This window comes from Brachionichthys hirsutus, chromosome 13, assembly GCF_040956055.1.
Source record: "Brachionichthys hirsutus isolate HB-005 chromosome 13, CSIRO-AGI_Bhir_v1, whole genome shotgun sequence".
In the NCBI taxonomy this organism is placed as follows: domain Eukaryota; kingdom Metazoa; phylum Chordata; class Actinopteri; order Lophiiformes; family Brachionichthyidae; genus Brachionichthys; species Brachionichthys hirsutus.
This window is the reverse complement of record NC_090909.1, coordinates 7131148-7155959: the sequence shown is the minus strand read 5'-3', so window position 1 is coordinate 7155959 and position 24812 is coordinate 7131148. Positions and strand designations below refer to the sequence as shown.

The window sequence follows — 24812 nt, the reverse complement described above, 5'->3', positions numbered from 1 at the left end:
AGTTGTCAGATTGCTGCGAAATTACCACACCAGGCCTAAAAAGATGTGAAATAAATGTAGTGAGGCGGGTTGTGGAAAACACGGAGGGGCAGGGTGTGGATGCGGGAAAAGGACACAGAGGGAGGATGTGGGTGAAAGGGTCAAGCAGGGTTTTTCAAAGACCTTTCTAAAAGTGTCATGCCCAAACATCTCGCGTGTTTTGGAGCTGAGGCCTCACAGCGGCGTGTTGTTCCAACTCTGCCTGCCTCACTGCGTGGACTGTTCTGCTGCGTCGCATGTTTGCACCGTGCACATCAGTATATTTTGACGCAAACACCAACTTAATTTTTTCATTTCCTGCTCCTGGCCTGGTCCTGCGACGACCCCGTTTTCTGTACCTGCCACATTAGCGCATTGACCTGTGGGGGGCTGTCCCTCCAGAAGCCTAAACAGAGATGTCTTTGAAAACCCAAAGACATCTGTGTCACATTTCAAATGGTGCTTCATCTCACATCACAAACCTTCTATGCTTCTGTGTGAGCCATTGGAGCAATTGTAATCGGTAGCATTTAAATATATATATATATATATATATATTCTTTCATGACAGGAGAAGCCGATGACTCGAGTGCCAGTCTAGAAACGGAGGAAAGGGAAGCCACTGCTGAAGAGGAGGAAGAGGAGGAAGCACAAAGTGAAGTGGCAGCAGAAAAAGAGGAAGAAGGTGAGGAGTGTGAGCAGGAACCAGAGAAGGACAAAGAAGAAGCAGAGGAGGACAGCGGAATATTGAGCGATAAGGAGCGGCAGAATGAGGAGGTGAATGAGAAGGACAACTGCTCAGCCTCCAGCATCTCCTCTGCCAGCAGCACTTTGGAGAGAGAGGAGAAGGGGAGAAGTGACAATGGTGAGTTTCTTTGGAGCTGCGCTGTTAATAAATGTTATTTTCGACCAGGTGACGTTCAAGGTTCACTGTTATGCCATTGTGCCAGAATCTGGAATCACGTTGCTGTTTTAATTTATCATTACTTCACTGATGGACAAAATATAAAGTGACTCCTAACAGAATCAGCACAGTTTCAGCTCCAATTTGATCTGGGTTCACTCTATACGCTCATTGTTATCTCACACTAGAAACATTTCTGTGAGCTCAATACATTTAAATACCAGATCTGGTGCTGTTATATAGGGCGGCCTGCTGGCGCAGTGGTAAGCGCCGTTGCCTCTGGGTTCAAATCTGACTTGTGGCCTTTCTGCGAGGAGTTTGAATTTTCTCCCCGTGTCTGCGTGGGTTCTCGCCGGGTTCTCCGGCTTCCTCCCACCATCATAAACATGCAGCATAGGTGGATTGGTGACACTAAATTGCCCGTAGGTGTGAGTGTGTGTGGCTGATTGTCTGTCTCTGTGTTGCCCTGTGATGAACTGGCGGCTTGTCCAGGGTGTACCCCGTTTCTCACCCATTGACTGCTGGTTGGAAAATGAATGAATGAATGAATGCTGTCATTGGTGCAGTTTTTTTTTTTTTTTTTTACTGAACACATCTGGGAAAATGACATTCACTGCCACTAGGGGTCACCCTAGAGCACTGCATCGAAATATTGAAAAAACTGAAAGTGATCCAGAATCCACATCCCTACCTGGATCCGCCCAGAACCTAAATCAGCCAAAAACCCTTTTGAGTTTAATGGCCTGAACAGAGAGCTTATAGATCCAGCGTTGCTTAATTGCATCGAGCCACAAACCATTGAAAAACTCTCCGGCTCAGATATATTTAGAATAAATATATTTATTTAATTCAGTTGCTACTGTAATGGGGTTTGATTCAAAGGTCACATGATGATGATGATGATGTCTAATGGCATGTCTGCTTACGCTTGTCAGCCTTTAAGGAGGAAGAGGTGAGCGAGCAGTGCAACGACCTCCTCAACAGCAAACTCTTCATGTTAGACATGCTGTACTCCCAGAATAAGAAGCCGGAGGAGGAGGAGGAGGAGGAGGAGGAGGAGGAGGAGGAGAAGAAGGAGGAGGTGGAAGACAATGCAGAGAAGGAGAGAGAGACTGAAAAGGAACAGGGAGAGGACAAAGCGAGCCAGGAGGACGCTGAAGGGCAACTGGGCAGTGACCAGGCGATTGACAGGAGGGCTGACAAGCCAGAGCACCGCGGGACCATCCGACCGTTAGCTGAGCGGTTCGGAGACTTGCTCAAGGACCTTGTTTCACCCCACCCTCACCAGGATTGCCCAGCCAATGAGCCCCCTCCTCCCCCTCCGAAAAAGGAATCGGACACAATCTGGGACCAGCTTTTGGCCAACCCTCGAGAGTTGCGCATCGGGGACATCAACTTCACGGACCTGACCGAGGAAGATGACAAAGACATTCTGGATGCTGTTTTGATGGGAGGATGTGGCGACCTCCCGCCCCCACCTCCTCCTCCGTTCTTCATCCCACGTTTCCCTCCACCCCCTCCCATACTTGGCAGCTGCCCCCCTCCTCCTCCCTTGATTGGCATCATGAGACCTCCTCCTCCCCCTTGTTTTAGTGCTCCAGTTCCCGTGCCTCATCCTCCTGAGCCGCCGCTCTTCAACAAGAAGAAGAAGACAATCAGGCTCTTCTGGAGCGAGGTGAGCCAAGGAACAATTAGCTACGCCCAAGATCCATCCTACTGGGATACAAGTAGTAGTTGCACTGCTGTTTTCTGTACTGTGTAGGATCATCTGTTGTGAACGTGTGTCTGTATCTAAAGCAGTTTACTCGTGCTCTGTTTGTGGTCAGGTGCGTCCCACAGAGTCTCAGTACAGGGACTACAAGCTCAGCGGGGAGTCATTCTGGTCCAAACTGGAGCCAGTGAAGTTGGACACAGGCAAACTGGAACACCTGTTTGAATCAAAGTCAAAGGAAATGCCAGTTACAAAGGTAACACGTCTGAAACAGCGGTACTCCTTTTCAGAATTGCCAGCCAGTCCCGTGTGTTTTGACTGTTCTACTTGCTGTGTTCATATTTTATTCACATTCACGGCTTTGCTTCCTGTGCTAACGACACAGCTTGATGGTAATTCTGACCATTTCCTCGCTGGAAACCTTTTTAAAGCGTAATCGATGTAATCTTTGGCCTGAGCCTGGTAAAAGAGTTTTGAGTCCTTGAATAATTTGCATGCAATTTACATGCGGGCATCCGTATAAACACACAACCGGTTCGGGCTTAACGTGACAGTACTTCCTGCTCCCGTCAGCGGTATAGTTCTCACAGCTGCAGACAATGTAACCTGAGCGAAGATCTCTCTAAGCCTTAGAAGCCCATAAAGCAGACCACTCAGAGGAACGAGACGGAGCGGGAGACGTAGAGGGGACCCAGCATTGACCCTCTTTGTATCTTTGTCTCCCAGAAAACCGCAGCAGACGGCAAGCGCCAGGAGATCATCGTTTTAGATTCCAAGAGGAGTAATGCCATCAACATCGGTCTGACAGTGCTGCCGCCGCCGCGCACAATCAAGACGGCCATTGTCAACTTTGATGAATATGCCCTCAACAAAGAGGGCATAGAGGTGAGAAGCGCAGATGATATGGTGGAAACCCATCCCTGAATCCCTCATCGTGAATGCGACCCCTGGCCTGCTCTCACCTGCAGAAAATACTGACAATGATCCCGACGGAGGAGGAGAAGCAGAAGATCCAGGAGGCCCAGCTGGCCAACCCGGACGTCCCGCTGGGCTCGGCAGAGCAGTTCCTCCTAACTCTGTCCTCCATCAGCGAGCTCTCCGCCAGACTCCACCTCTGGGCCTTCAAGATGGACTACGAGGCCACGGAGAAGGTCGAGGCTGTTCTTCTGTAAATAGATCACAGTTGCATGGAATACGGAAAAAAATCGATTCATCATCAAATGCAAATTGAAATCCATGCTGTAAGAGTGGATGTGGTTTTTATTAAAGCGGGAACAGACACTGTCAGACACAAACCCAAGTGAAGTCTGCACCGGAAAGGCCTGAGTAAACACAAACACACTCCCAAAAACATCAACATACCTGCAAGGCAACATCATAGCCAAATATGCACGTTTATTAGCAGCACCAGGTCCCCTTCCGGCACGCCATGTTTTATTGAGCAAAGAATGCGTCCGGGAGGAGAAGTTCAAAGACAAAAATCAGTGGAAAGGGAGGCACGACCGCTCCCCTCCCTTGCCCTGTAACTTTTACAGCAGGATGCTGTCATCTTTAATCCCGCCACAAAATGCACAATGCCTGACCACACGTTCGCCAGAGTCATGTTTCCATCTCAACTCTGCGTGCCGGGTTTGTTGATGGGAGGCTTAATGGAGGGCAGCATGCCATGAAAGCACACAGACAGATGTGCATCAGAGAAACCTGCAGCACAAAAGCAAAATGGCTTCACGTAACCAGGTCCACTTTAGGCCGACCGAGGCAGCGATCGCTCCTTAGAACGTCTTGTGATCCGTGCAGAGCACACACGACTCACCTCCACTTGTTTATCTGCTGTTAATTGACTCGGCTCATGATTCTGCGTTTCTGTGTGTTTTTCCTCCTTCCAGGAAGTCGCAGAACCATTGCAGGATCTCAAGGAAGGTATGGAGCAGTTGGAGAAGAACAAAACCCTTCGCTACATCCTGTCTACGCTGCTCTCTATCGGGAACTTCCTGAACTGCGCCAATGTAAGTCACGACCAGCAAAGCGTCACGTTTCCACAATAGCGTCTTTTGTTTTGCGTAATTGTGACACATCTTCGATGTGGATTTCCTGCTGCTGCAGAACCCCTCCTGACGTACTCGCTCTGCTAACTGCACGATCAACTTTATGGAAAGACCTTTCACACACGTGAAAGCATTTTCCTGTGTCTTCTGTTTGTGCACGTTTCCAGGCTAAAGGCTTTGAGATGACCTATTTGGAGAAGGTTCCAGAGGTCAAGGACACGGTTCATAAGCAGTCCCTGCTGCATCACACCTGCTCTGTGGTGGTGGAGAACTTCCCCCAGAGCACCGACCTCTACTCAGAGATTGGTGCCGTTACGCGGTCTGCAAAAGTATGACCTTCCTGTGACCTTTTCAAATCAAAGGCTTTTGGCAGTAGGGACTGAGGTGTATTCTAACCTTTGTTGTTCTACATATATATATATATATATATATATACAAATACATCGTTTTTAACGGTGTGTGTGTGTTTATAATACTTTTCAGCGGGCAGTACTTCCTTTTGTAATCATCTGGTCAAAACCTCATCTTAATAAAATCAGCAAATATTCTACAGTCATCTATATCATGTTATTATATAACTGTAATGTTGAATTGCCGTGAATTAAAAATCATTGTATAAAGTTGTTGTTTTCCCTGAATGATGTCATCGCAATAATAATCGACAATTAAAAGCCGAGACGCAGAGCAGTTAGTTTTGGATATAGGCTTGCTAATTAAAGCCGTCGCTTCACGTTCACTTCCTTCAGGTGGATTTCGACCAGCTGCAGGAGAACCTGTGTCAGATGGAGCGCCGCTGCAAGGCCTCGTGGGATCACCTAAAAGTGATCGCCAAGCACGAGATGAAGCCCCAACTGAAGCAGAAGATGTCCGACTTCCTCAAAGATTGTGCTGAGAGGATTATAATCCTTAAGATTGTCCACCGCAGGATCATCAACAGGTAGCTTCACCTCACGACATTCCGTCGATCTTGAAAAACCATGCTCCACCCCCCGAGCGTTAGTTAGCGACAGATTATCTCATCAGCGTGTTTAGTCTCCACGTCAAGATTCAACTGTCAAATGGCTACGTTTTTACACTTGCAGAAATTACTTTCCTAAAAAGAGACCCGATAGGAAAACCAATTCCTGTTTGCTTCCCAGGTTCCATTCGTTCCTTTTGTTCCTCGGTCATCCCGCCTACAGTGTACGAGAGCTCAGTGTCCACAGATTCAGCAAAATCATCAGCGAGTTTGCGCTGGAGTACCGAACCACCCGAGACCGCGTGCTGCAGCAGAAACAGAAACGAGCAGACCACCGCGAACGCAACAAGACCCGAGGAAAGATGATCGTGGACGTCAACGCTCCTGTGAGCATCTGACAAACAGAATGACTGACCATTTTCTTCTTCTTCTCTTCCCCAATCTAGCTTTTTTAATTTCATTTTCTTTCTGATGGCCTTTAACTTTCACCCTCTTTGTCCCCTGTAGTCTGATGATGAAGAGGAGAGTGAGGTATTGAAATGTGTGCAGGGATGTCTGCATGTGCGTTTGTGTGCATGAGAGCGTTCATCCAGACTGTAGCACTTTATTCTAACAATTTCATTTCTCACTGACTTTAAAATTTGAGTGGGTCCTTCAATAAAGAGCAGTGCATTTTGAAATACAAGCTACCACACCTCTTATTCTCTTTCATTCTGTCACTTGCCTTCAGTCTGGTCGCCGTGGATCCAGTGGCAACTGCAGCGCCCCGAGTGGCAGCCAGGAAAGCGAGCCGCCTCAGGGTCTGGGCCACTCTCAGGATGCTGTAGAGCACGAGCATATGAAAGCTGTTCTGAGGACCAGCCTCACCAGTGGCGACCGAGAGGCCAGTGGAGTTCCAGGGCTTCGGACACGAACACGGTCCCGGCCCGGACGGGGAGGTGAGGCCCACAGGAGGTATCTTAAAGGGTCACTCAGAAAAGCCAGCAGTAATATAAACGACACTTACATTTTTTTTTTTCATGCATATTTATTCAGGTCGCAGCATGCAGGCATGGACGCCAGCCGCGGAGGACGCGCAAATCTGTGGAGATGACGCTGCAGACGAGATCATGGAGCGTATAGTGAGGTCGGCCACTCAGGGTCCAGGAACGAGAGCCCAGCCCCGAGAAAGGAGGAGGTCCAGGGCCAACCGCAAGTCGTGTACGACCTGAATAATCAGCTGCGCCTTCCTTATCAAGCAGAATCCTACCATGTCTTTGTTTACATTGTTTGTTCACACTGGAAAATTTCAAAATTGTCAGTATGCATGTCTTAGTTTGAAACCATAATTGTTTTACAGGCTGCGGACAGTAATCTTGTTAAAGGTACTCCTGCACACAGTCTCAAGGTTTTGGGAATTATTTTTAATTGACACATCCTGACTCAGTGAATTGAGTACTTGCAATATTCTTCCCATTAACTGGAGAAGATTGTGATGTCATCAGGCCTATCCTGAACTGGGCTTTGCATCTTTAAAGTAAACAGCAGAAGAGGCTGGAATTAATTACAGGTAGGCAGGGAAGCCCAATGAAACATACAAGCAGTTGGATTATGGGAAATGTAGTACCTGAAATGTTTGGAGATTTACTCATAGAGCCAGCTAATGTTTTTTTTTTTTTTACTGTCAATCTCAAGTCTCCAAAAAAGTGCAGTACATAAAATTAAAGGACAGTAAAAGCTCAGAGCACTTAAAAGGAAAAGAGGCACTGAAAGCACCTGAAACTGAAAAGGTGAAACATGAACATAACTATAAAGTGTTTGGAGAAAATAGAATTGGCAATAGCATTTTGAAGATGCCAGCATCGTAAGAAAAGGCGATGCGTGATGTCCAATTGTGTCCTGGATAAGAAGTTAACTGTACTTTCTTCCCTTCTCTTCTTGCAGTGAGGCGGACTCTGAAGAGCGGTCTGACCCCAGAAGAAGCTCTGGCTTTGGGACTAACCGATTCTCCAGATGCATGAATCTGTTGGTCCCTTGCCTTCAACACACATTACAGAGGTCTATTCCACCTGTCAAAAACCTGTTGCCTGTTTCTGAATGATGACACAATGATAGGTTGTTGTTTTTCTTTTAATGTGACGCAACAAAAAACTGAAATTGAAAAAGAGAATGTATCAAATCCAGGACGCCTGTCAAAGAAAGCAATAATACTATAATAATACTAATGTGTCGCATTTGTCCAAATAGTTTATATTTGCTTTTTGAGGTTCTGCAAATGAAAAAATATATATATTTTATTTATTTAAGATGTGAAAATCAGTTGTAACGATTGATCTTTTGGATAGACTCAATGTAAAGAGGCTCCCTAAAAATGAATGTTTGCTTCTGCAGCTACGTGTTTGACTAGTTCTTATTACCAGTTTTAGTATTGTAGGACTGTGAAAGGTTTTCAGTCTTTGTGCCTTTCTTTTCAAAGAGACATTTTACTATCGCACCATCTCTCCCTTCTTTATTCACCTTCTCAGACATTCACGAGAGTCCCATCCTCAGGCGTGGCTGCATCGAGTACGTGTGTCGATTACAGTGGATTGTTTTGTCTTTCTTCACTTTTGTGGAATTGTTCATTCAGTATTTACATGCAAAACTCTTACATCTTGCACCTTACTCAACGTTAATATTTCTCGTGATGAAATGAAGGAATGGCACGGAACAGGAAAGCGTTTTCATCTCAGAGAAACATTTTGTAAAATGTAAAAAGACAAAAATGATCAAGACATCTATTTTATTTTTATTTAATAATCTATTTCAAAGGAAATAGAAACAACTCTGCATAAAATGTGTAAATGCCCTTTTCAGCTGCCAGGTACTAAATACTGTAATACTACAGTATGCATGGTTTGGTGCGGTTCACGTGTTGTATTATTTTGTAATTTCTGTAGAAACGTGTAATATACTCTGAGATAAAGGACACAAAGAGGCATTTCACTGAATTTTAATAAAAGATAAAGGAAATGAAGCAAACATATCTGATATGTTTATAAAGGTCTGAGCAAGGAGAATAGCATTTGGATATTTGCTTTGAACTCTGAGGTGACATTGTACGGTTGATCTTCCTGCTCCTCTCCCAGTACAGCTTGAACTGGGAGATGCCACTGCATAAACTCCATGTAATGTATGAAGCCATGGTCACTTGAAATGCTGTGTTTACACACTCTGCAATAAAAAAAAAATGGATGAGAGGTGAAACATCGTCAATCAAACTCGAACGTCCTGTTGATTCTTTGTTTTTTTGCTCGTCGTGATTTGCTGTGTGAGTGACCATCCTCCCCAGTTTCAGCAGCGCATTTAACATGGAAACTCCACACAGAATTTGGATTTGAACCCAGAATAGACTTACTGTGGGTAATAGCGATACCTACTATGCCTTGTCTTCCCTGTTTATAAAAAAATTAAATAAAATGTATGTTCCTGTGAAACTAACTTTGACACGATTAATAGCATGGTAAAGGCAACGTAAATATGTTTCAGATTTCCTGCAGGACGTGCCTCCAGGTGATGGCATCCTGTGGAATGGAGACCCGCTCCTAAACCACAGCGATTTGTAGTTGCCGCTCAATCTGTGGAGGATGTTCACGTTGTGGTCACACCGTCACCAAAACCAACGCCGCAGGTTTTCAATCAGGGTTTAATGGGGTTGATCACTAATCTCACTTAAAGATACGCAAAAAGAAAAGTAGAAAGACAGGATCTCTCAGAGTTGCACCAAAGTGAAATGTAAAAAAGTGAGAAGTCCCTTGGATGTAGTACCGCCTCCTCACCGGCAGGGGGCGCTCTGATTGTAGCATGAGAGCCTTGTGGCGAGCTGGCTGTGTGTGTGTGTGTGTGTGGGCGCCGCGGGCCTCGTTTCGTTTACCGCTTATATAAACAACGGTCCTTCGGCACTGCCTGCGACATCATGGCCGAAGACATGACTCTGCTCTGGGGCTCCGGCTCTTGTCCCTGCTGGAGGGTGATGATCGCTCTGGAGGAGAAAGGCCTGCAGGGCTGCAACAAAAAGCTGCTTTCCTTTGACAACAAGGAGCACAAGTCCGAAGAAGTGTTGGCTATCAATCCAAGAGGACAGGTAGCCGCATATAAAGAAATAAATACGTTTTATTTAATGACCCATTGCGAACTCTAAAGTGTCACTTCGACGTCTTAATTCGAGCTGGATTTTGAGTTATGTGTCTGTAATTCAGCAAAATTGGTTGAATTATTTGAATTTTGAATTTCAGACGGAAATGTTAACCTTTGAACTGTCGTATCATTTATGATGTGATTAATCTTTAAGCTTCCGGCTTTCAAACATGGAGACGTCAGAGTGAATGAGTCCTACGCCGCCTGCTTGTACCTGGAGGTCAGTCGGTGACGCAGCTAACTTTATAAAACAAAAACTCACTTTTAACCGCACTGTGAACGCAGTTCAGGTTGACATGAAGCATGACGTGTCTTTTCTCTCCTAATAAAAGAGTCAATTTAAGGTCCAGGGAAGCAAACAGCTGATTCCAGATGAGCCTGCAGAAAAAGCGAGAATGTACCAACGCATGTTCGAGGGGATGAACTTGTACGACAAACTCAGTAAGACAAGACGGACTCATTTCCGGATAATTAGATTATTGGATTCTACATACTTGGGTAAAACGCTACACTTCACATGATAAACACGGGTTTATCATTAAAGTTCTAGAATTTTGCAGTACTGATGTTCAAAAATGCAACACGCATCCGAAGGAAATGCATCATTACACCCTTTCCAACTACTACAAAATATGCGTTGTGTAGTTGCACGTGTTTATTCTCTCATTCCAGATGCGTTTATCTACTATAACTGGGCTGTCCCTGAAGGGGAGAGGCACGACTCGGCTCTGAAGAGAAACGGGGAGACTCTGGCTGCTGAATTGAAGCTCTGGGAGAATTACCTCGAGACGGTAGCTTACTCGCGATAAATACACGCAGATGCAAACCATGTCAAATCTTCCCAAATCTTCAGTATTTTCCCGCCCATGTCTTTTAGCTTGGGGCGGACGCTCACCTGGCAGGACCGGCCTTTTCATTGGCAGATGTGATTGTTTTTCCGACGGTCGCAACTCTTTTCAGATTTGGGTCAGTAGGATGAGGCTTTGTCATTTTATCTTAAAGTTGCACTGTGGAAAAGACTGATGTGTAGATGCTTGTCGTTCCTTTTGCAGTTCTGATGTTTCCTTCTCGTTTTTCCGTAGGTTGTCTGCCGAGCGTTACCCCAACCTGGGAACATATCACGCTTTGCTGAAGGAGCGGCCCAGCATCAAAGCGTCCTGGCCTCCTCATTGGCTGGAGAACCCCAAGGGACAGGACGCACTCAAAGACATCTGAGTCTCGCGCGGTCTCAGTCACGTTGAATAAAGCGTCTTTAAGAACATGACCCCCCCCCCCCATGGCTCCTGAGTCTTCTCTCTGTGCTTTGCATGCCACTACTGGTAGCATGCGGCGCTACTTGTAGCACAGTGATGTTACACAGGTAGAGCGGCTCTTTCAGGATGGGACGTCCGTGCGTGTGTGCGTGCACTGCTGCGTGTGTGCGTGTGTGCGTGTGTGCGTGTGTGCGTGCGTGCGCGTGTGCGTGTGTGCGTGCGTGCGTGTGCGTGTGCGTGCGTGCGTGCGTGCGTGCGTGTGTGTGTGTGTGTGTGTGTGTGTGTGTGTGTGTGTGTGTGTGTGTGTGTGTGTGTGTGTGTGTGTGTGTGTGTGTGTGTGTGTGTGTGTGTGTGTGTGTGTGTGTGTGTGTGTGTGTGTGTGTGTGTGTGTGTGTGTGTGTGTGTGTGTGTGTGTGTGTGTGTGTGTGTGTGTGTGTGTGTGTGTGTGTGTGTGTGTGTGTGTGTGTGTGTGTGTGTGTGTGTGTGTGTGTGTGTGTGTGTGTGTGTGTGTGTGTGTGTGTGTGTGTGTGTGTGTGTGTGTGTGTGTGTGTGTGTGTGTGTGTGTGTGTGTGTGTGTGTGTGTGTGTGTGTGTGTGTGTGTGTGTGTGTGTGTGTGTGTGTGTGTGTGTGTGTGTGTGTGTGTGTGTGTTACGAGAGCAAACTTATCACATGTGACTGTAAGTGTGAGTTTCTTGGTCCTCAGAGCGTTGGTTATGTCGCCCTCTGCTGGTGGGAGGCAGGTAGATTTCAATTCCCTTCCTGAAAAGGATCTGGAGTTTTAGAATGGAGTGAACAGACAGATGAACTCATTTCTATTTCCTATATTTCTGTTAGATGTATTTAATGCCGGTCTGCCACACCGGGAAGGAGCTGCAGGACAAAAGTAAACTCGTCGTCATCCACTGTGTTGCAAAAACAATAGGCCCCTTATGCCCTGCGAGGCACTCTGGGCTAACTAGAACTTTAAAAAAGTACACAATGTGTGTAGTGTCCGCTGCATGGCCCATGCTGAGGCTTCAGAGGACGGCAGAGCTAATGAGGTAAAGGTCAGGGCCATCACAGGGATCACCACTCTGGCGTGCGGCGGGCAGCACGGTGGTGCCGTGGGCGGTGCTGTTGCCTCACAGTGAGAAGGTTCTGGCTTTGATTCCTTTCTGTGCGGTGTTTGTATGTTCTCCGGCTTGCTTCCACCTCCAAGATGATGCAGTTTAGGTGAATTGTCTGAGCCCAAATTGCCCGTAGGTGTGAGTGTGTGCGTGAATGGTTGTCTGTCTTTCAGTCTGGCGTCTCATCCGGGAGCTTTTCAGCAAACACCACGTTTCTCATGTGACGATTGCAAATTTCACAAGGTCTTTTGTACGTCTGCAGAATAGCACACAATACACTGTATTTCACAGACGTTACGTAACTCTAGCATTGTTGGGTGGCGTCTTTTATATTCCTTTTTTTTTTTTTATGGCAGAACCGGTTTCTGTGTGCAGGGGTGAGTGAGAACGGCCGAGTCACCGTGTGGGTGGCTTCAGATGTCAACGTTCAGGAAATTGTAAGCGAAAACAGTCAATCCATGCAGGGAAATGAGGCAAGATAACAGAGTTAAACAGATGCATATCGTCCATGTGTTGCACGCCATTGTACAATTAGGGCACAAAATAAATTCTGTTTCCAGTTACTCCACGAACATGCAGTTAAAATTTTATGAGCAGACATTGTCCTCTTTTTGAATGGGATGGGACTAAATTCCACCAATGTTTGCAAAGGGTTGGAGCCTGTTACAAAGCACGCCTGTTCTAATGCTGCCAGTTAGGTAGGGGCTCTGGCTCCCCACCCTGCTGGAGGGTGATCGCCTTGGAGGAGGAAAAACCTGCAGGGCTACATTCCCTGCACTGTTTAACATTTACACCTTTTCCTGCTATCTTTGATTGTTATGCGATAACAGTGCCATTTCAAAATGAACTTTAATTTTCACAGAAAATAGCTCAATAAGAGCAAAGGGGATGGCTCATTGGGCGTAGTCTTGTTTTGCATGGCTGGCATGTGTGCAAAGACATTAATGAGCATCAACCCTACATGCGAATGGCTTGTCCAGAAAAAATCCCCAAAATTCTATTTACCACCGTTTTCTGCCATCAGTTTGTTTTACTACAGGAAACAAACAACTTCGGCAGCTTCCTTTCTGTCACGCAGTTGCCTTTTCAAGCTCTGCAGACAAAACACGGGAGGCGACTTCACTGTGGCAATGGAGATTGGATTATTAGATACGGTAGCCTTTGCATGCAGGGACGAATGAAAAAATGCTAAGTCACGGTGACCTTTCAGTTGATCAGGTAACACGTGTAACAAGAAGACTTGTCAGCCCTTGTTCATGTCAGTGCATGCATAATGCATTTGGATCACAGTTTCCTCACCTCATATTTCATCTGGGACCAGCAAAAGAATATTGACTCAAGGGTAGAAATAAATACACATGAGTGATTTAAATGTACACCACCCAATTTGATCTTAATTTTAAATATATGTGTAGATGTACACGTTTGACAGGTTTTGTCAGTTCTGCAACGGTTGGTCTTTAATAATTTACTTTTGTTAGATGGCCACTCCCTTGTTATATTATAACACCCTTACAAAATGAAAAGAAAGACGGTTAAGGAAAAGATGAAATGACGTGGAAAATAATGGAACAACTGGACTGGAAGAGAGAGCGAATCTCTTTCAATACAACCATTTTAATTAATTCTATTCTGTTACTCATATCTAGTGAAGGCAACATCAAATGACAGATCTTATTTCTTTATTGATAAGGTCATAATTACTTTCAAAACGTTTTGACATATCTTTCGTTAGGTTTATTCCTAAATATTTTATTGCGGGGGAATCCCAAATAAAATTGTATTTCCTTTTTATACTTGGATTTGTATATATTTAAATGCCAGGGATTGAGTTTTTTGAATATCTAAATTCAATCCAGATTATGAATTAAATGTTTTTAGCAGAGATATCAATTTAGGGATGCTTAAATCAGGGTTTAAAAGCAGGACATCATCTGCAAATACAGATATTATGTTCTTCTCCTCTGATCATAATCCCTTTTATCTCAAATGCTTCCCTAATTGCCTGAGCCAGGGGCTGTTGGAGAGAGATATAAATCTTTAAGACATTCAAAAAAGTGATCTTTAAAGCCAAATCTTGCAAGAACCCTATGCAGATATTCTCAGCCCACCTAGTCAAAAGCCTTTTCAGCATCTCGGCTGCACTAATATTTTCGGTTTAGAATATCCTCCTGGGATCCAGCCAGTTAGCATGTCCTCTGGCTGGGTCTCAGGAGGATATGACTCGTCACTTGTAATGTCGCTGAGTCACGGTGAGATTTCAGTTGCTCAGGTAACATGACGAATTATCAGCCCTTGTGGATAAAAGTTTCCTCAGCTCATATTTCATCTGGAACCAACCAAAGAATATTGACTCAAAGCAAGATACGTCCGTCTTCCGCGTACACAACAGTCAAATGCGCAACAATACAGAAATAGCAAATACACTTGAGTGATTTAAAAACAGACCACTCATTTTGCATTTCAGAGGCTTGTCAGTTCGGCAAGGATTGGTCTTGACTATAGTAATTAAGTGTAAATTTATCAAATGGCCACTTCCTTGTTAAACTATCGCACCCACATTGGTGTGGAACCATCTCAATTGCCTTGAGTCACAAATCTTGGATGCTTGCAAACAAAATGTCACGCGGCTAAATTCAGCCAATCAGGTTACACGAAGCCAAAGAAAATATCACGGGGCTAAATTCAGCCAATCAGGTTACACGAAGCCAAAGAAAATGTCACGGGGCTAAATTCAGCCAATCAAGTTACACGAAGCCGGAGCTCGTTATCAAATAAAGGTTCTCGTCCACAGTGGGTTCGTGGCTTCCTTTTGACGCTGTCGGGTGTAACCGTACTCTGTTAAATCATGGCGAAGGATATGACTCTTCTGTGGGGCTCTGGCTCCCCACCCTGCTGGAGGGTGATGATCGCCTTGGAGGAGAAAAAGCTGCAGGGCTACCACCAGAAGGAGCTCTCTTTTGAAAAGCTCGAGCACAAGTCGGGAGAAGTCATGGCTCTGAATTGCAGAGGACAGGTGCGTTATCGCTCTCGCACATTCACGTAACAATCAAACTTGTGATTTTGGCTGCAAAAAAATAAATGTGAAGTGTATTCATTATGCTCATCAAAGTTTTCGTCCTGTGTCTTAAAGCTGCCCGCTTTCAAACATGGTGATAAAATCCTGAACGAGTCCATGGCTGCCTGCTTCTACCTGGAGGTAAAAAGTTGACCCTAGTTGACATTTTATTCTGCCGATGAGGTAGTAATTAACAGATCTTTGACCTCCGCTGAACAGACACCCTTTGTTGTGGAGGAAGATGAACAAGAGCTGCATTCATTCTTTCCTATCAGCTGATTACTGTCTACTGTCTCCAACTACAGAGCGAGTTCAAGTCCCAGGGAACCAAACTGTGCACAGATAACCCTAAGGCGCATGCGCTGATGTTACAGCGCATAATGGAGTGCAACAATCTCAGCCAGAAGAGTGGTACGTCAGCCCTCGCACACAAAAAGCTGAAGGATTTCACTGCACATACATTCTGCATGTTCAATTCAATTCAGGGCAGGACCAGGTTATTTGGGGGCCCTAAGCAAAATAAGGGGCCCTTGCTCAAGGGCACCTCTGCAGCCACCAGTCCACACTCTGCATTTTTGTCTGGGCTAGGACTTGAACCGGTGACCCTCTGGTTGAAGTGCAATGGGCAGACTCTTTTTTTTTTTGTTTCGTTTTAGCATGAGTTATGTTTTCTTGTTATTTCTACATATTTCATTTGCTGGTGCTCGTCTCACGGCACTCATTTTGCGTCGACAGCTATCCCGGTAGCCTGTGTAGCGAGTACCGGCGAACTGCGAGTGGCAGATCTAGAAAAAAGATATAATACCGACACCTTAGGACTTTCACCTAAAGATATATTTACTTCATTTCCAAGTGTATTTCTCTAGAGGGTTTCCCAGACACAACCCATGCACAGGTCAGCTCACAGTGAATACAAGGTGTGAAATAAACAATTTAACTACCGTAAACTCTATTTTAATAATTAAAATATTTTTCCAATAAAAATACCTTTTAAAACATTGCATACATTTGTATTGTCCAAGTTAAACACAAAAAAAAGCTAGGGATGTCAGCTAATAGACTAGCAAAGAAATCAACTTTAGAGGCAAGCTTGGCTAAAAAGGCTAAAAAAAAAATTGAACTAAGCCTAAGAAGCAAGGCAATGGGTTGACGCTGGCAGGCCGACCTGCAGGTTAGCTGTAGCCGGTACACAAAGCTATCCGTCAGCAGCGGCGACCCGGAAGGGCGTTTCCCACACGCCATCCCAGGCCCAACACTCCAGCATAAAAACCGGGACACACCACAAGGACGCCACACCAGCCGACGCTCATTCCAGCCGGAGAGAGAGAGAGAGAGAGGAAGTATAACCCCCCCCCCCCCCCCCCGCAGGTGCTCGCTCACGCACCACCTCCAATCAAACACAAACAAAGAAAACGCTACCGGTTACACCGGTATGGAGTTGGCGCTCACAAATTAGGATTGCACTGGAGGACGTGGCACTGCACAGCCCATGCAGTCGGTTGATGCAGCTCTTAGTTTATGATTCAGTTAGTTACATTACTTTACATTTACTCAGTTAAGTTACACTAGAGCTGTCCGGTTAACAGGAAAACCAACTCGGTCTCGGTTGCCAAACTCACAACCGAGCATGCGCACAGATAACCATCTATCAACCTCGTCACAGCAGAGTCCCACGAAACAACATTAAATATTTACCTTGCATCTTTTGTTTTTCTTCTTCTGCTTTTTGGCACCTGACGGATAAATTCTCTTAGACATGATGACGAGCGCTGTTTGTATCACGCTTCGCTTGCTTCCACGCTAGTTTGCTTACAATAAGGCGACCAATCAGCGCAAGGACAGCATAAATTAAGGAGATTATTCTTTTGCCCTGAAAGTGAAAGATCATTGACCCACATGGCGACTAGATATTCAGTAATTTAATGGATTATATATTGAAGCAGCAGCAGCAGCAGCAACAACATTTTGTGTTATGGTTAAATGGACATGTTTTCTTACTTCCAGCGACCATATCATGACTTTGTGGTTGCATTTAGTTCTGTCTTTTGGGCTGTTGAATAAAATGCTCTTGGCAACCCTCCACTTCTACTGTCACACCCCTGACACCTGAGATCCTCAGAGGGAACTGCACATCGTACACAAGAGACCCCAGTTGTTCAAAACAAGCTCCACTTAACAGCGAGCTGCGCATTCACATAATCAGGCCATGCCATGTTAATCCCACGAGAGTTCACAAGTTCACAACAAAGCTCAGCTCGAGATGAGAGGCTTCAGCGTTTGAGGAAAGGTGCAAACACAAAATAATAATATAACGATGTATTGTTTGTACACAATATTTTCTACAGTTTTATGTTAACAGTTGTTGCATAAAGGTTTCCTGGCTGGCATCAACCATCAGCGAAATGAAATAAATTTTTCAGCACATTTCGAAAGTCAATGCTGTGCAATTTAAGACGATTTCTCTCACAACTGAAACTCTAATTTAACATTTTCAGGGGATGTGATCTACTACAAATGGAAAGTTCCAGAGGGGGAGAGACATGACAGCGCTCTGAAGAGAAACAAAGAAGCTCTGACTGCTGAAGTCAAGCTCTGGGAAAGATACCTGAAGGAGGTAAAGAGAATGGAACACAGTCTTACCTGGACCGAGCTCGTATATCAAATATTTAATGCTTCATTTCTACCATCATCATGCATTATTCTCACTGCCATCCTTGCCACTTGGACCCATCACTTGTTTTGAAGATGATTCACAAATAGAGCAAAAATCACTGAACGCTATTTAGCGTCAGCACTCGTATGTCAAAGCGCTTGTATGTCGAGGTATCGATGTACTATTCTACTCTTAAATACACAAGATAATTTTCTTTAGAGCGACATTAACGTAAAGTGTAGATGTTATAGGGAAAGTAGCAAATGCGTGGAGCTCTTTTCATTAGCTAACATGATGATGACAGCTTGGTAGCCCATCAGCACAATATGGTATCCTATTATTTTGTTGTGTATTTAAGGCTCCAGGTGATTTCCTGGCAGGATGTACCTTCTCACTGGCTGATGTGATTGTTTATCCAACCATCGGCTATCTCTTCCGTCTGGGGTACGTAGACTAAATAACTAAGATGCCTGACAAAATGAATATCTAGTGATGCATTTGTAACTAGAAGTTCACTGGTTGACATTTCTTCATTCTCTAGGTTATGTGAGAAGAAATACCCAAACCTGGCTAAGTACTATAATGCTCTGAAGAGCAGACCCAGCATCGAGGCCACCTGGCCTCCAAGCTGGTTGAAAGACCCTAAAGGAGGAGACGTATTGAAAGACATCTGAGATCCTGGCTCGCTGGAAGCTTTCCCGTTAACCACCCCTTTGCATTGCACTGTACTTGTGATTGCAACATTTATAAGAGCTGTTAATTTGATTTAGTTTGGTGGTTTCGTGATCTAAACAAAAGCAATAAAAACACTTTCAGCGTTGAATGTTTCATTGATTTTAGTTCAGTATCCACAGAGCGTTCTTTAAACCTGGATTTAATGGGATACGCTTTCCTGCAGGCTTTGGCACCAGTTGTCTGTAGGCATCAAATATGGAATTAATTAAGTAGATGGAAAAACATTTTTGAGAGCAGATGAAACTATGCTAGCAGAGATGCTTTTACTGAACTTTGTCCTTCTGCTCTTTGAGCCCGCCGTTTGCTTAGCGTTCCTTTTTTCGACCAGCCAATGGTTTAAATTCAAAACACTGAACAAACAGGGCATGAACTCCATGGGTCTCTTTCATGAAGGATTTCAGTACAAGCAGATTAAAGTACGATACTGACCTTAAGCATTAGCAGCGGTGTGGCTTTATGCTGAGGAAGAGTATACACAGACGCAATGTGGCGAGCAATGGACAAGTACAGGGAGGGTCGGAAGGAGCTGCATTGTGTCTGTAGATCTAGAGAAAGCCTATGACGGGGTGCCTAGAGAGGAACTGTGGTACTGCATGATGAGGACGTCTGGAGTGGCAGAGAAGTAGTTTAGCAGTGCAGTAGAAGTGACGGGAGCTTCCATGTGTCATTTATATTAGCTCACACAAATACTCCATCCATCTGTGCTTGGTCCGGCCCATCTGTCAAATTTTAAAACCTATTGTGGCCCGCGTGACAGAAAGTTTGCCCAGCCCTGGGTTAGACGTTTTGGAGACAAGGTCAGAGAGACCAGACTTTGGTGGTTTGGACATGTCCAGAGGAGAGACGGGGACTATGTCGGTAGAAGGATGCTGAGGATGGAACTGCCAGGGAAGCTATGTTCTCAGTATACATTTCCATAGTAACCGTACTTAAACTATGTTGAACCTGTTTTATGGAACTGAAACAAGTGAAAATAGAACAGTCCAACCAGAATTAGTCTGCCTTGTTTGATGTGTGCTTTCTGAAACAGGACCAAAAATAAAATAACAGTTCCAATTATTAGTGCAATGTGTTTTTCGACATCCCATATTGACTTTATGCTGGACTCTGAAACAGCCAATACATTTGGCAGTTTATAGTTTGACTGAGTTTTAAAACAGGGTCACTGCACTTTAAGGTATTTGCTCAGTGGGTACGGGGAGCCAATCATTTAGTTTGTCAACAATAAGCTGTGCAAACAGATCAGATGTACATAAAGGGGAGTTGAGATACACAACTTTGTTCAGTTTGCAGAAGCACCTCTTATGGTTTTATTGGCCTCTGCATAATATCCTCAACAGCAAGAAGATGGGTGGATATTTGATTTTGATGGGTCTGCTATCCATATCCAGCTTCTCCTTTGGTCAAGGTAACACATGGACAGCCAAATTGTAATTACTGGGTATACTGTGACCACATTTGTATTTGTACATGTGTTTCCTTTGTGTTTTTCTGCAGGATGTATCCCGGAGCTTTTAGAGAATGTGGATTTCCCAGGGACAGACATAGCAACACTTTACTCCCCTGATGCGCAGCACTGTCAGATGCTTTGTACTCAGCACCACAGGTGTCTTTTCTTTACCTTTATTCGGGCTGACTGGATCAAAGACGACAGGTATAAGACAAGCAATACCTTTATTTCTTTGTGCTTTACTGTAACTGTGATAAACTGCTTTCCTCTATAAATACATAAATCTAATTTAAAGCTTCTCTTTGCAGACACTTTTACTGCTACCTTAAGAAAACCGATTCTGGCGAGCCCAATAATCGATCTCCTCTTCTGGGCGTCACCTCTGGCTACTCTCTCAAGCCCTGCAGCCCAGACCCACGTAGCTCTACAAACATTTTAAGCACTATTAAATCATTATCTAAGTCGTGATTTATGGTCATGCTCTCCTTTACTCTCTGCCTTTCTACCAGGACCTTGCCTGTCCCAGGTTTACCAGAATGTGGACTTCCCGGGGGAAGACTATCGATCTTTGTTCACAGCAACTTATGAGGATTGTCAGAGCGTCTGCAATCAGGACCCACATTGTCAGTTCTTTACTTTTGTAAATGATGTCTTCGCACCGGAGAACATCAGGTAAAACTGAATCACACAATGTTACATTGCAGTTCAAAATTACTTTACCTGTAATAATGACATTTTAAATAAGGTGACGGCATGGTAGATGCAGCAAATTTCCTGATTTCTTGTTCTGTTTCAGATACAAGTGTCACCTTAAGTTCAGCTGGACGATACCAAGGACTCCTATTGTGGAGGCAAAGGCTGGTGTTATATCTGGGTTTTCTCACAAAGTGCAAATGACTCAAAGTTTTAGCACAGGTACGCAAACAGTCATAGTCAGCAAATAAAGTCAAGTCCAAATTAAGGTCAGATCCAGCTTCTGATATTTTTTCATTCATGTTTTGTACAGACTGTCAGGGTAAGCTGTTTCCAGGCACTGACGTCCTGGGAATTAGCATCGCGGAGATGCCCACTTCTTCTCCTCAACACTGTCAGGCGTTGTGCTCCAATCATCCAAAATGCACCTACTTCTCTTTCAACAGGTAACTTTCTGAAACACGACTTTGAAATCGAAAATGAAAAAAGGTGACACTTTTAAGTAAAATAACATGTAGCTTCATTTTAATGAAACCGTTTATTGAAATGAACCATTTCTATAATGGCATTGGAATTAGGATTATTTTTAAGACGGGCATCCCCAGTAAGTTGTAGCCGACAGCAGGATGACATGTGGTGTTTGAAAGGGTCTTTGAATGGAATGCTTATGTGCAGATGTTGATGTGTTTATTTTGGTGTGATAATTAATCTTACCCTGAAAACTGTGACGTACATTATTTACTTGGTTTAATCAAATCAAGCTGCATTCTGTTCTCCCTACAAATACACTTTTTTTTTGTCTGGCAAAAGATTGCCCACAACGCGGTTTGTAAAACTGCCGCTGAATTTGTTATCCAAGCACCTTTGTTTTTTTACTCATGGCTTGATTCCCTATTTGTGTGTTTGCAGTAATGGCTTCAGTTGCAAACTGAAGAATAATCCAAATGAAATGGTGATGAAGGCTACGGTTGGAGTCACATCTGGGCTAGCAGCACACCACTGTCAATTGGATGCCGGTATGTATTACTAAGCAACCCTGAACAATCTGAAATGTCCCGTTTTTTTGGTTACTATGGTGACTATCAGATCTATTTCAGCTCTCAATTGACCAATGTTTAGTCATGCAAGCTATGGCTATAGAAAATGACACCATTACCACAATCCTGGCAGCAGCAGGTTACAGCTCATTGCTATGTTGAAGGCATAGCAAAGTGGAGAGATGACCTCAATCGTCTCGCCACTTTATCTGCCTTGCGGGTCACGGGTGTTGCTGGATCCTATCCCAGCTGACTACAGGCGAGAGGTGGGGGGGTACACCCAGGACCTGTCGCCAGCGCATCGTGGGGCCACACATAAAACATCACTCTCACACACGCACACGCTCACACATACAGAGCTAAATAGCATATTTATGGAGGTGGGAGAAACCCGGAGAGGAGCCCCACACAAACACGGGGAGAGCAAATAAACTCCGCTCAGACAGGAATCCAACCCGGAACGTTGTTGCTGTGAGGCCACAGCGCCACCCACTGTGCCGTTTCATCTAATATTACAAAAAGTAGAATAAATGAAGACGCTATTTCTTCGTCCGGTTTCTTTGTATTTCTGTAGTTTAGTCCCAGCAGCAAGTTTAGTTGAACTCTGATCCTCTCTGCTTCAGCCTGGGTTGAAGAGGCTAAAGAAGGAGTGGATTTCAGGGGTTCAGACATCAGCTACGTGCTGCTGGATGATGCAGACGCCTGCCAGAAGACCTGCACTCAGGATGCCACCTGCCAGTTCTACGCCTATGCCAACGAAGGCTTCTCTAACAAAGATTTCTGGTACAGCATACTTTATGAATTCATTTGTAGTAATAGAAGTTGTACGAGTAAGCTTATGTAACATTTGTAACATAAGCTTCCATTAAGGTACCAAATCGAAGATGTTCTTTTTGTGTGTTGCAGGAGACGCTGTTACCTGAAGAGCACCATTATCATACCTGCTCCTCCTAAAGTCAAAAAACTGGCCAACGTCATCTCTGGCTTCTCTCTGAGAAACTGTGTGTAGAGAGCTCTACATGTGATTACTGCACAACAGAATCCTGAGATTCCATTTACTTTCCCTTTGTCCCGCTTTCCTCCTGGTGGTTTGATGATTTAATACTTGTTTGTTGTTTTAACTGCAGATTTGATTCATCTGTAATAAAATAATTTGTTTCTCTCACTTTTCCAAATTCAGAATTCACACTTGCACACTTTTAATAATATATTCTAGAGAGTGCATGCTGTATTTATGTATGAAGAGAGCAATGGCATCAGAGTCAATCTGTTTTTCTACACCAAGACATTCCACCACAGGAAGTAGATACTACTGATAACGCCTCTCTTCTCCCAACCACGATTACTTATCACAGCGAAGTAGGGGGATTGTTTTACTTTGTCCAGCTGTAAAATATATGATTAAGCCGAGCATATAAGAGACACTTAATCATAAACCTCCTGTGAGCTTTGCAGAAACTCTAACCCTTATTAAAGAATCATCCCCACAAAAAGGACCTACAAAGGCCAAAGACAGTGGGCGTGGGTACAAAGTCAGTCGCGGGGCAGAACTTTGCAGAAACACCAAAAGGTGGCAGCAACATCTTACAATCTCAGCAGGACAGAAATGGACAGGATTGGTTAGAATTTATTAAAATTCTGTTCTGTAGATGTTTTGCGCTTATCTTATTTTCACCAGAATCCTTTACAGTACGCAGACAGACAAGAAGGAGACACTTTCCAGCCTCCTCATTCCAAACTGAAGCTTTTCTGCTTGTCCCATTTCTTTATACTCCCAGACTCCGTTCAGGTCCAGCACACTACAAATAGAGAGAGAGAGAGAGAGCAATCAGTCCCTGAACTGGCCCCCACTCTCTCAGATTGCTGAGCACAAACCAAAGCTTCACTGACAGCACATATCATGCGACTTCAACAGCGTTTCGTTCCTTGACTGCTTTGTTCTTTTCTTAGGTTTTTATTTGGCTGCGCTGGGTGCGTTTGCCAACATTGTAATCTTGAATCACTAAATTAAGGTTGCGCATGTATTTTTTGATTTGTCGATCAAAAAATGTTGTTTATGTGGTGAAGAAGAATGTTAGATATCATGATGCAAGTATTAATTTGCTTGGGCTCGTGCGCCCCTCTCTTCTGCGTAGATTGGTATATCTACTGTCCTGCTGCTGAGACACCAGCAGTTGCAGTAGCAGCTATATAAATGCACATTTGTACAAATGCGGGCAGAAAGACAAGAGGCGGTTGTAACGTTTTCATGTGTCGTATACGGTCCAAAGCCAGAAGACTTGATAAGCCACTATACAACTAACACAAAGAAGCAGAAAGTCGAGCGACAATGTCTTAAAAATGGGGAGACAATGCAAAGTCCAGCAGCTCCTTGCCCTCAGAATGGAAGATGAGAGCAACTGCCATGAAATAGACATGGTAAATATATATTTGTTAAATTGTGCAATGTTTTGGAATTACAAAGCACTCTGGCGGCTTACTCCAGAGTGTTCCTCGCCTCTCGGCCGTTGACTGTTGGGATAGGCTCCATAATAACAAAATGTATTACTTTATAACCGGTTTGCATGATTAGGGTAAACAATGTTCTTAATAACTAAATGTGTGAAATGTGTTGCTAAAACTCGGATTGATGCATTTGTGAATGAAAAGTGTGATTTCTGTCGAATCGTAACAAAGGAGAAAAAGGCAGTAAAAAAAAGTCAAGTTCTATGAGAACAACAACAACTTGAGTGAATTCACTTTGTGACTGTCCACCACTAGCAGAGACGCTATAATCCAGCAAAATATTCATCACGAATACATGGATGAGTTTGTTTCCATGTCAGAGGAGAAACTCTCTCACATCTTTATTTATTTCAGATCCCTTCTCCTCCTCCTCATTTAATGAGCCCTCCTCTATTCCTCATTCAGCTTGAACCACGGCAGTGGCCTGTTCCATACACACTTCACCCACACACACACTCAGACACACACTTGTACAAACTTCCCTTCTTTCTCCATCGTTCCTTTCTCTCCTTTCTCTCTCCTCTCCCTCGC

General features: G+C 44.3%; 4 protein-coding genes across 5 annotated transcripts in view; all 4 read left to right on the top strand.

The window, feature by feature from the left end:
- fhod3a (formin homology 2 domain containing 3a) overlaps nt 1-8875 on the top strand; it is a 42251-nt gene extending 33376 nt beyond the window's left edge. The window contains exons 15-27 of one of the 2 annotated variants that reach the window (XR_011105759.1): nt 590-883; nt 1858-2597; nt 2749-2889; nt 3360-3518; nt 3602-3784; nt 4520-4639; nt 4846-5007; nt 5425-5615; nt 5818-6022; nt 6144-6167; nt 6367-6590; nt 6672-6836; nt 7560-8875. Coding sequence is in view for 1 of the 2 variants with exons in the window: in XM_068747502.1 (XP_068603603.1) it covers nt 590-883; nt 1858-2597; nt 2749-2889; nt 3360-3518; nt 3602-3784; nt 4520-4639; nt 4846-5007; nt 5425-5615; nt 5818-6022; nt 6144-6167; nt 6367-6574; nt 6672-6836; nt 7560-7636 (2669 nt within the window). In the remaining variant the exon portion in view is untranslated. The remainder of the gene's footprint in view (nt 1-589; nt 884-1857; nt 2598-2748; nt 2890-3359; nt 3519-3601; nt 3785-4519; nt 4640-4845; nt 5008-5424; nt 5616-5817; nt 6023-6143; nt 6168-6366; nt 6591-6671; nt 6837-7559) is intronic. The other variant, XM_068747502.1, reaches the window with a different exon arrangement.
- Nucleotides 8876-9482: 607 nt separating this feature from the next.
- LOC137903495 (glutathione S-transferase A-like) lies at nt 9483-11055 on the top strand. The gene is made up of 6 exons (XM_068747644.1): nt 9483-9738; nt 9946-10011; nt 10124-10232; nt 10464-10582; nt 10669-10757; nt 10874-11055. The coding sequence occupies exons 1-6, from the start codon at nt 9571-9573 to the stop codon at nt 11004-11006; spliced, it is 684 nt and encodes a 227-aa protein (XP_068603745.1). The 5' UTR covers nt 9483-9570; the 3' UTR covers nt 11007-11055.
- A 3880-nt stretch (nt 11056-14935) lies between these two features.
- On the top strand, nt 14936-18684 carry LOC137903270 (glutathione S-transferase A-like). Its single transcript, XM_068747415.1, has 6 exons — nt 14936-15166; nt 15284-15349; nt 15514-15619; nt 17704-17822; nt 18220-18305; nt 18403-18684. Exons 1-6 carry the CDS (start codon nt 14999-15001, stop codon nt 18533-18535), a joined length of 678 nt encoding a protein of 225 aa, XP_068603516.1. The 5' UTR covers nt 14936-14998; the 3' UTR covers nt 18536-18684.
- Nucleotides 18685-19943: 1259 nt separating this feature from the next.
- Nucleotides 19944-23091, top strand: LOC137903286 (coagulation factor XI-like). Its single transcript, XM_068747430.1, has 9 exons — nt 19944-20004; nt 20094-20250; nt 20355-20452; nt 20556-20718; nt 20843-20961; nt 21053-21185; nt 21649-21755; nt 22400-22559; nt 22683-23091. The coding sequence occupies exons 1-9, from the start codon at nt 19944-19946 to the stop codon at nt 22783-22785; spliced, it is 1101 nt and encodes a 366-aa protein (XP_068603531.1). The 3' UTR covers nt 22786-23091.
- The last annotated feature ends 1721 nt before the right edge of the window (nt 23092-24812 follow it).